Source organism: Schistocerca serialis, chromosome 10 (genome assembly GCF_023864345.2).
Source record: "Schistocerca serialis cubense isolate TAMUIC-IGC-003099 chromosome 10, iqSchSeri2.2, whole genome shotgun sequence".
Taxonomy (NCBI): domain Eukaryota; kingdom Metazoa; phylum Arthropoda; class Insecta; order Orthoptera; family Acrididae; genus Schistocerca; species Schistocerca serialis.
Window position 1 is genome coordinate 179,989,128 of NC_064647.1, and position 12,037 is coordinate 180,001,164.

The 12,037-nt window shown below is 35.7% G+C and overlaps 1 protein-coding gene across 8 annotated transcripts in view; it reads left to right on the top strand.

The window, feature by feature from the left end:
* The first annotated feature begins 2,972 nt into the window (after positions 1-2,972).
* LOC126424772 (uncharacterized) overlaps positions 2,973-12,037 on the top strand; it is a 112,037-nt gene continuing 102,972 nt past the window's right edge. For all 8 annotated transcript variants that reach the window (XM_050087524.1, XM_050087525.1, XM_050087526.1 and 5 more), the window contains exons 1-2: positions 2,973-3,182; positions 5,750-5,792. In XM_050087524.1, coding sequence (XP_049943481.1) covers positions 5,773-5,792 — 20 coding nt within the window. In that variant the 5' untranslated portion in view covers positions 2,973-3,182; positions 5,750-5,772. The remainder of the gene's footprint in view (positions 3,183-5,749; positions 5,793-12,037) is intronic.

The window sequence follows — 12,037 nt, forward strand, 5'->3', positions numbered from 1 at the left end:
TATATTTCTGTCACATATCCCCAGCAATCACAAACATCTGAAACAGTTTCTGAGCATTCTACAACAAAGTACACACAGTAACTTTTTTTAACCAGTTTTCCCCAGTTAACAAAATTTACAAATGCATTTTTATTGGCCACATTGGGGAAAACCTAGCGATAAACACATTCTAATGCAGATTTAACTACTGGTGGCTTCAGTATGTGAAGACAGTCTTTGCATGTAATCTGCCTTGAAAGGTGCAATGACACATACCCTGCAATATAATAGAGTATGTTTTGCTTGTAAAATGAGAACTTAATCTTATCATCAAGAAGTGCACACCACTTCTCTACTTCATTTTTTGCAGCAGTTTCATCACTTCCTACTACATGCTTTCTGGCATGAAAATCAAACAGGTGGCAAACAACACACATTAATATTTGAGCAATTCCCATTCATTGCAGTGACACTGTTACCCAAGAGCAACTTTCTCATGGCACATTTGAACTGGTATGCATTTGGGTTGTTGTTCCAACCACCTTTGGACTGAATGCAGGAGAAAAAAAAAATCCCTATGTGGTCTTGTGACAGTTTATATGTTAGCAAATACTTCAGGGGAGATTCAACACGAAGCATACTTGCCAGAGCTATGTGCCTGACTGATTGCATATTGAAAATTATCCCAAACGCAAAAGTATTTCTTGCATGGAGCAGCAATGGAACACCAATGACTTTTAAGCTTTTGATATAATTTTCAGTGTCTCTGAAAATACCAAGCCAATAAGATTTGTTGTCAAGTCTCAGGGGGCTCTTATACCCCTTACCTAATGGATTTCTGGAGTTCAGAATATCAAAAATCCTATCAATAGAATACAAAAATTCTACTGTTGCTTCACTTCCTTTAAAATTTGGATCACCAACCCTCCTCAAAAACTCTATACTATCTGCCACGCTAGAACTCAAAGTCTGTGCAGCTAATGAAACATTCATTTTTCTATTTACATAACTTATATGTTGTCCTGATAGTTTGTTGGCAAATGTCATACCTTCTTCTTGTACCTTGTTCAATTGCTCAATGAAATGCCATCTAATAATGCCAGTTGGAGACTCAATAGTAGATACTTCTGCTAGAGCATTTCTGGCAAACTTAATCATATGACACATGTCCAAGATACAATAAATATATTTTTCCACAGGATGAGGAAAATAGCTTTTAAAATCACCCTTGGAAAAATTTAAAATACAGCCAAGTGAACGTAAAGTGCTTATATTTACCTTGCAGCCATTACATGTAACACACCAAACCCTAATGCCAGAACTATGCAGTCTCTCTAAGGCAGATTTTATCAGTGTGGCCTGATTATTTGCCTGTACACTGTCAATAAAGAAATATGCAATCGGGCATTTAAATTTGACTTTAATAGAGACAAGCATGAAAACCAGAGCCTCAGATGCCTCTATTACTTCTTTTGGCTGAGGCACTTCCCCACCAAAGTCTAAAAAACCTGTGTATTGCTTAGTGTCTTGGTCCCAAACTACTTGCTTCCTAATTGCCATACTGTCTACAATTAGACATGAATCGCTGAACTGGTCCCTTACAATTGGGTTCAAATCAATGTACTTAAAAACATCTTTTAAGAAGCCAGGTTCACAGTCTACACTTGCCACCCATTTGGAAATCAATGATTTATGGGGCAGAGGCATTAATTTTTGCAGGTATTCATATGCTGTTGGTGAATAAAAGTACACAATCATCACAAACATTTTCACATTTGTTGTGTATCTACTACCCTTTGACGAGAGAGAGTTGTTCACTAAATTGCACACTAATTCCACTTGTGTTCCTTTCTGATGATTGAGGAAGTTATGTAACTTCTCAGGAAGATCCCCCTTCTCCTTCAATGAACTTATGATGTCATCCATGGAAAACACTTTCTTCTCTCTTCTTCGAAGTTTTTCACGGACGCATTTCAGTTTACAATGTCTGAGAATGAAATTGCAAGTTTCGGTCGCCTTGTCTTCCATTTCTACTTTCGACTGTATACCACAATCAATTACTGAAGAACCAGCTGCACTCCGAAATAAAGAAATAATTTCGTTATATATGATTGAAATAACTCAAGGCTTGATGAAAAAATATTATAAGAAAACTTTGGGGGAGTGAAAACATTCTTATACTAACGTTTTCGACACAATTCGCAGCTTCTGCATTGGATAAATGGGACATGCTTTCTATTCTCATTGACAACATTCTCCACGCAATCGGTAGCGTCTGCAGTGGGCAAATCGAGCACGGATTCCATGACAGAACGCTAAAAACAAAAATATGCACCTGTATTACATCATCATTGCTTAGACCTATGTAACCCATTTTTGTCCGTACGAAATAAATTCACAAAAGTAAGAAGCACACACATAGCAAGGAAATTAATTAGCTACCTCAAATGGAGAATCATCATTGTCACTCAAAATCCAAACAACATGTCGAGGCTGTTTATTTGGTGGCATCAAATGTGTCGGAAAGTCAAAAACTGATGGCACTGCTTCGAGTTTCAGACGTTTCTTCCACGTTCCACGTCTCACTACGTAAACATCTTGTCGGAAATGGTTTCCGCAAAGAAAATTGCAAAACGTAGGATTAAAAGCTTTCCGCTTCACGGAAGTAATCCACTTCTTTAGTAGCTCTGGGTGCTTTAGAGGAAACCTGTTCAAAAACATCGAATTAGCAAACGCACTAAGTCTGTGTAAGTCACTTTCCTTACTCCATCGCTTCGTACAATTGAAAGTGGAACAAGAAATCACCATTTCGATAATCCTTAATCCTTTATACACCGTACAGACCGAGAGAAACTTCTTGCTAAATTCGAATATGGCGGGCAATACAGACGACAGTAATCAGCTGCTAGAGCTATCTATCGGTAGGTCCGGTAGTTGAGCATCCCTCATTTCGCTAGCTTTAGACGCCTGTCTTTTCAGAGATGAGAGAAGGCTTCTGTGCGTTTTCGTTTACTGCGTTGGCGACACTGCTAACACCAAAAATCTTTGTTGATTCTGTTTTGAATATTGTGTTTATGGTTGGTGTGTGTGTGTGTGTGTGTGTATGTGTTATGTTTGGTAAGAGTTAATTGGAGACCAGGATAAGTCTATTACTGAAATTGTGGCTCAGAAGAAACCCCCATACATCCTACTTTCCATTTCCGGTGAGTCTCACAGGGTGTTTATTTAGGGAAAGTTAAGTAATTTTTATGTTAATATCAGTTTGTAAGTACATTTTTCATTTCGAATTTAATACGACAGCGCTCTCGGGCGTTGAATGGCAGTGTAAATAATTAATTCCCGGGTGTGAGAAAACATATGGGGAAACAGATAAGTTGCCCAATTTGTAACTAAAATAGATTAATCGCTTAATATAGCCATTTCTAATAGTGTCATTGCCGTTGGTCAATTAGAAAAGATTTTTGAAATTTCCATTTGCACGTGCGATACAAATTAATGGTATATTATCTCGTAAACAAAATTAAAACATGATAGAAAAGATTACCGACGTTGTCAAACGTATAACAGGTTGTTGTTGTTGTGGTCTTCAGCCCAGAGACTGGTTTGATGCAGCTCTTCATGCTACTCTATCTTGTGCAAGCTTCTTTATGTCCCAGTACCTACTACAACTTACATCCTTCTGAATCTGTTTAGTGTATTCATCTCTAGGTCTCCCTCGACGATTTTTACAAATTGGTGATCCCTTGATGCCTCAGAATATGTCCTACCAACCGATCCCTTCTTCTAGTCAAGTTATGCCACAAATTCCTCTTCTCCCCAATTCTATTCAATACCTCCTCATTAGTTATGTGATCTACCCATCTAACCTTCAGCATTCTTCTTTAGCTCCTCATTTCGAAAGCTTCTATTCTCTTCTTGTCCAAACTATTTATCATCCATGTTTCACTTCCATACATGGCTACACTCCATACAAATACTTTCAGAAACGACTAACTGACACTTAAATCTAAACTCAATGTTAACAAATTTCTCTTCTTCAGAAATGCTTTCCTTGCCATTGCCAGTCTACATTTTATATCCTCTCTACTTTGACCATCATCAGTTATTTTGCTCCCCAAATAGCAAAACTCCTTTACTGTTCTATGTGTCTCATTTCCTAATCTAATTCCCTCAACATCACCCTTCTTAATTCGACTACATTCCATTATCCTCATTTTAGTTTTTATTTCTTCTCCATGGATTTTAATTCCTACTCTGAATTTTTCTTTTGTTTCGTTTACTGCTTGCTCAATATTCAGATGGAATAACATTGGGGATAGGTACAAACCTGTCTCACTCCCTTCCCAACCACTGCTTCCCTTTCATGCCCCTCAACTCTTATAACTGCCATCTGGTTTCTGTACAAATTGTGAATAGCCTTTTGCTCCCTGTATTTTACTGCTGCCACCTTCAGAATTTGAAAGAGAGTACTCTAGTCAACATTGTCAGAAGCTTTCTCTAAGTCTACAAATGCTAGAAACGTAGGTTTGCCTTTCCTTAATCTATTTTCTAAGATATGTCGTAAGGTCAGTATTGCCTCACATGTTCCAACATTTCTACAGAATCCAAACTGACCTTCCCCGAGGTCGGCTTCTACCAGTTTTTCTATTCGTCTGTAAAGAATTCGTGTTAGTATTTTGCAGCTGTGACTTATTAAACTGATAATTCGGTAATTTTCACATCTGTCAACACTTGCTTTCTTTGGGATTGGAATTATTATATTCTTCTTGAAGTCTGAGGGCATTTCGCCTGTCTCATGCATCTTGCTCACCAGATTGTAGAGTTTTATCTGGGCTGGCTCTCCCAAGGCTATCAATAGTTCTAATGGAATGCTGTCTACTCCTGGGGGCTTGTTTCGACTTAATTCTTTCAGTGCTCTATCAGACTCTTCACGCAGTATCGTATCTCCCATTTCATCTTCATCTACATCCTCTTCCATTTCCATACTATTGCCCTCCAGAACATCGCCCTTGTATAGACACTCTATATACTCCTTCCACCTTTCTGCTTTCTCTTCTTTGATTAGAACTGGGTTTCTATCTGAGCTCTTGATATTGATGCAAGTGTTTCTCTTTTCTCCAAAGGTTTCTTTAATTTTCTTGTAGGCAGTATCTATCTTACCCCTAGTGATATACACCTCTACATCCTTACATTTGTCCTCTAGCGATCCCTGCTTAGCCATTTTTGAGACATTTGTATTATTTTTTGCCTGCTTCATTTACTGCATTTTTATATTTTCTCCTTTCGTCAATTAAATTCAGTATCTCTTCTGTTACTCAAGGATTTCTATTAGCCCTCGTCTTTTTACCTACTTGGTCCTCTGCTGTCTTCACTATTTCATCTCTCAAAGCTACGCATTCTTCTTCTCCTGTATTTCTTTCCCCCATTCTTGTCAATCATTCCATAAAGCTCTCCCTGAAACTCTCTACATGATTTCAACTTGAATACTATCACCAGCGAAATAATGCTGGATACATGACAACGAAATCGATCCTTCGAACTGTTTTGATTATTGATGTTTGTTTGTAATGTGTATTAACAAATTACCACGTAGTTAAGTTCTATGATATGTATACAGCTTCTCGTAATCTCTTGGGTTACATTGTCTGGTTTTCACGTTGGAATGTTCAAGAGCAGCGTATGTTGAAAATTGGTTAACGCACTGTATTTTTCATTCTGGCTTTTGATTTCCAACAAATTATTCAGATAAGAACTTTGTTTTCTGCTTCAGGTGGTGAGCAACATTTCTGGGTCATGGATCGGAAATATAATCAGTGAGTATTGATTTCAACATAATTCTTTAAGGAATCCCAATTTTATTTGCAGTAAAAGTTATATTTCTTATAAAAACAGAAGCAGTCATTTTGCAATAGGCCTATTACATATGGCACTAGTTCTAAGAGTTGTCATTTGCATTGTGGTGTTAACAAAGAAGTAATTTGCCTTATGAGTGTCAATGGAAGAAGTGATAACAGTACTGACACACAAGAAAATTGTGTGTGGTTTATGTTATTTTTTTTTATCAAATTTCTAAGATTCTCAGACTAGCTGCAATATTAAGGAATCTGCCAGATCTGTATTGTAAGCCACTTCTTTTGTAGATGTATAACATTTCCTTAAGTTTCCTCCAGTTGATCTCACCCTAACATCTGCTTTTCATACAATTTGTTTTATGTGGTCAAGGACAATCTGCTGAGTTCTTGAAGGCCCTGGAACTAATCAAAATGTGACCCAACACTTAGTAGGCTCGTATTTATTTCATTATAGAACAGTGCAAAACTATATTTAATGCCTGTTGGAAGTCCGGAATGTGGGTTCATCAGGGGCACAATTGTAGTTGGCGCACTGAATTTCATAGGTGAAGAGAGTGAGGTGAGTGCAGTATCACTGTGTCCATGTTGATTTTTACAAAGGAAATTATCACTGTCCAAACATCATATAATGTGAGAGCATAAAACATGTTGCGTAAGAGTCAGTCCAAATGAAATCGTCCAATAAAAATTAAGTTGGTTGCTTGACCATTTTTAAGTATTTTGATTTTTTTATATGTGATTACGGTATAACTGAGAGGTTCAAAGCAGTTTTTTTAAAAAAATTTACGTTTCATCTTTACTGAATGGCAGCCATTTTTGTTTGTAAGCACATGATGATGATTCAGTTTAGAGACGTTAGTAAAAATATCAATATCACTGCACTGGGTTAAGTTACAACATTGCAATTGACATGATTGTTTTTAAAAAAGTGCCCCCTACAACATTGTCTATTGCACAAAATACCCTAAATTAAAAAAATAACCAGTCAAAATGACTTCCGAAGTTTGGTATCCAAATTTTCAAAAATCCACTTTTTCGGCCAAAAAATAACAAACAAGGAGTGATTTATAAGAGTCTGCCTTTTTTTATAGTTAGATATCATACACTACCAGCCTCATATAGAGAAAGAACACTTACAAATGTCCCCTTAATTTTTTATGAATTTTTGAAATTTGAAAATTTTCATTTTTTGTCAAGTTTGGGGCTAGTTATCTGAGGTGGGGACTGAATATAAAAATATTATTTTTGCACAGTTTGTACACCTATGTGATAACAACATGCTTTAAAAATTTTGACATTGATATCTAACTGTGAACAAAGATATGAATTTTTGAAAATGAGGAGATAATTTACATTACTCTAAAACTGATCTTATGCCTGTTGCCTATTCATGTGTGATATTGCCAGGATATAATCAATTATTATTGAAGTAAGGTACTAAATTATATTTAAAAAAGTAGAAACATCACTGAAATTAACGCATATATTATTTTGACATACTTAAAATAAAGATTTTCAATTAACATCCTTCAAGATGCAACTGTTCCTAAACCTTGTGGTGAACATTAAGAACACTTCTTTCTTCAGACAGCTTTTGTGATATAGAATGAGACCTCCCAGTTGCTGTGGTAAGGTCAAGCACTGAAAGTTTCCTTAAAACATTTTTCATTGGTATCCAAACTTTGTCACTAGTAGATTTCTTGAGTGATGTTCTTGGGCCAGCAGGATGGTATAAATGTACAAAAACATCATTGTTTTCCAAACTTATTATTTCAAGCTCTGCAAGCCACCACTGTCCATCATACACACATGCCACTATTTCATTCAACGTTAGCAACAGAGATGTAATTTTACTGACACAATGATGCTCATAAATTTCAGTTTCTTATGTTACATTGCATCGAACTGCGAACTGGTTTTCTGCAGTGCCAAGGAATTGTGGAAATGCCTTGTTCCTTTTATTGCTATAGGCCCTTCAGTTTTCTAATGTGGTTTGAAGCTTGTTTTCATATGCAGAACCACTTCTTTCTTGATCAGAAAATAGGTAATGCCTTTAATATTATCCTTGCAGAAGACATACATGTGCTGGACTGTGATAATTTGGTCTGTGATTGGTCTTTGGAGGCTGGCTTTACTTACTTCACGTTTTGTTGTACCTCCTACTCCATCACATGCATTTTTATCATGGCAAGATTCAAATAAGTGCCACTCTGCCTCCAACCCAAAATCTACTTTGTGGTTGCACAAATTTGAAAAATTCTTTTTGTTCCAATACTGACTACCACTTCCATTTGAAAAGTATATCAGCTTCTCAACCTTGGGAAATTTTCTTGTATGTAATTTTGTACATACTTTTGAAATGCATGTACAGCCAAAGCATTGTGCTCCAAGTAGTCACTTAGAATGCAAAGTGAAGAACTACACACCTCATCTTTTTCATTTTTAAAGTAGATAATAAATGGATGCACTGTTGCCTAGTCATCAACCCAGTGGTACCCTTGTATTGCATCCTGAATCACAAATGTAAAATTTTCTGCAAAATCAGCTAGCACTATGCATTCAGTTGCATGAAGTTGTGCTTTTTTGTCCTTCAAAAACTTACTTTGGATTTTAGAAACATAGTGGTGACTTTTGAGTTTTTGTAAGTTATCAGTTAAAGATTCCAAGCACTCTTCCTGAGATTTAACCACTGTTATCATTTCTGCCCTGTCAATTGTGACCCACTGTTTGAAAGTAATACTGTCTGGCATTTCCTCATCATATTCGTGAAACAATTCAATAACAGTTTTCTTACCAGGCCATTTATTACAGAAACTCATCACGCAGTCATAACTGTTAGCGTCACAGACCATTAAATGTAGTAACTCTCTGTAGTTAAGATCACTGAGTTTTGCACCTGCAATCATCAGTTTGACATTTTGATGATATAACCAAACACATACAGAGTGTGTCCCTCAGGATCCAGCCAAAATACACCACGTAGGGCGGAGGTCGCAAAATTTTGACCTTCCAATTTTGTGTTCAGGATGAGAATTTCTGCTTTGTTACTTTAAATCCATTTATAACAGCTCTTTTCCTATCCTTTCAACCTGGGCACATTCTACTGTTTTCATCATCTTCAAAAAACTGCTGGATCTTTTGAATTGTTTCTTCACTTATACCTAATCCTTTCTTCTTTTCTAAAATTGGAAGAATGCCTTGCTCTTTCACTAATTTTTGGGTTAGTTTAACCAAATGATGAGAAACGTTTAATTCATGAACTATTTTTTTCTCTTGACCATGAGTCAGGGAGCAAATTTAAATTTTGACTTTGTCCTCTTTAGATGTCACTGAAAATTCAGTTTTTAATTTCTCTATTAAGCTCAATTGTTCGGTGTCAGATGATGCTGGTGGTAGGTTTTCTTCTTCTTTAGAAATAATGTTGGTATCTGTATTATCAAAGCACGATTCCAAGTCTTTTCTGATTTTGTCTGAAATTTGTTGTACCTTATTTTCAATAACTGCTTTTCTTTTTCTGCTACTTAATTTTATTATTTTGGAAGCAGGAGATACATCTAACTTAGAACAAGCAAAATCCAATATGCTAAGCACTTCCTCATTAGGAATATAAATGTCATTAACAACATTACATGATTCTGGTTCTGGATTCAGTACAAATATTTTTGAGTAATAATGTGCGCACATGGAATTTACAGGAATCACATTACGTTTCACTTGGGAAGCTGGGCTAACTCTCACATAATAAGGACAAATGTTCAAGTTTTATTTCCCTCAAACCTTTAGTAATAGGCTTTTTATGAACTTTAAGTGGATCACAGCACTTTCTTCCAAAAATGTAGTTGTACTTCAGAATATATTTCTTCTCATGATACTCACACATGATGTTACAGAAGAACTTACTAGAAATTTAAACAAAGTTTGTCTAACTTCATCAAAGTCATTGACATTTTTCAAGGTTTTTGAAACTGAACCGTAAACTGTTTTGTGACATACATAACTTGCTATCTGTCCAACAGAGCACTGTTCATCCATGTTATTGCATTCCAGTCAATCTCTCAAAATTAATTACAAATTGCACACAAACAAAGCACATAACACATTCTACACTCTGGATGAAGTACGTACATCCACTCTAACACAGGTTTCAGAACAGACTGACTACAAAAATGCCACACCCAGCAATAATGTACTTCTGCAATGCCACACTCAGCAATAATGTACTTCTTTATTGACAATAAACCTCAACGTAAATGGGCCTTTTTTTTTACCGTAGAACAAAAGCGAAAGCTCGGATTGTTAAGTATTGCATTATTAAAAATAAATAAAGTAAATGAATATTGGGTGATAGAATAAACTAATTATATGTCAAAATTAAATTTTATTACAATGAAACAATAAACCATTTAAATAGGCAACAGCCATAAGATCAGTAGTAGAGTAATGTGAATTATTTCTTTATTTTCAAAAATTCATATCTTTGTTCACAGTCAGATATCAATGTTGAAATTTTTGCAGTACGTTGCTATCATGTAGGTGTACAAACTGCGCAAAAATCATATTTTTATATTCAGTCCCACCTTAGATAACGAACCCCAAACTTTACAAAACTGAAAATTTTCAAATTTCAAAAATTCATAAAAAATTAAGGAAACATTTATAAGTGTTCTTGCTGTATATGAGGCTAGTAGTTTATGATATCTAACTACAGGAAAAAAATAGATTCTCATAAATCACTCCTTGTTTGTTATTTTTGGGCCTAAAAAGTGGATTTTTGAAAATTTGGGTGCCAAACTTTGGAGGTCATTTTGACTGGTTATTTTTTAATTTAGGGTATTATGTGTAATAGACAATGTTGTAGAGGACCCTTTTCTAAAAACAATCATGTCAATTGCAATGTTGTAACTTAACCCAGTGTAGAGATATTAAAATTTTCGTTAATGTCTCCAGACTGAAAAATCGTTGCGCACCTACAAATAAAAATGGCCGACATCCAGTAAAGGTGCAAGATAAATTATTTTAAAAAAGTGTTTTGAACTTCTCAAGCATAGGGCAATCACATATAAAAAAAATTAAAATATTTAAAAATGGTCAAGCAACCTTCGCTGGACCACTTCATATGGATTGACCCATAATTCTACAAAATACTGACATCTCAGCAATATCAGTTTGTAATTATGTGCATTTGTTGGATGACCCCTCATGAAAACAGGAATGACCAGCAACTTTTTCCGGTGGCTTGGTACCCTCTGTTTCTACGATCCACAAGCCTTTCCACTGTTGAACATGTTTAGTTTATTTTCTGTTCTGCAATCTCTTAGCTCAGTTATACAATTTCAACTTTCATCCGGTTGTTCAAAGAAGAAATTGAATTATGACCTCCCACAATTAAACCGTTTTTGATCCTAATTTCAGTTTTCTCTCTGTCATTGTTTTTGTGCCACTATGTTCACTGAACACCTGAATAGATGATTTTGATCAGCTTGTTGCCTTTTTGTAGGAACAAGATTTCTTAAATTTTTAATCAGGTTACTTTACAAACTTTTGAAATTGATTGAATTCTCTCCTTATGCTCATTTTTTTTCCTTCAGTTAGCTTTTGTCAATTAGGTTTTGACTTTTCTTAAATCTTGGACTCAACTCTGTTTGTCATCATAGCTATTGAACCACAATGGGTCATTCCCATTCCTCATAACCTTCCCGCAGCACGTACAAGTCTAAGGCTCGTCGTGCAATGCTTTTGAATTTGGCGCATTTTTGCTCCACATCTTCAAGCCTAGACCTGAATGTTTGGTGTTGACTACTCAGATACTCTGCAGTTTGTCTCATGTCATTCTTCTTAAGAAAAATTTTTTCCTATCTTTCGTAAAGCCTTTATAATATCAATTTAATTGATATTATTACAGTTTCATTATCACTCATAATGTCATCTACATTAACTGATTCAGAAAGTTGGAGTCGTTTAGTTTTTAGTATGTCTGAGGCATTGCCCACATGAGTTTGTTTTCCATTGGCTTAAAAGTCATTTTTAGACAACACATTCAAAACAATGTCACTCAAATCCCTGTGCTTGGCACCAGTTTTAATCACATGACATTCCCACTCTGTAGATGGCAAATTACAGTCTCCCACTACGACACCAGCATGAACAGCAAAGTTAATCATAGTATTCTTCAACTCACTCTGAAGTGATCTGACACTACACCAGGT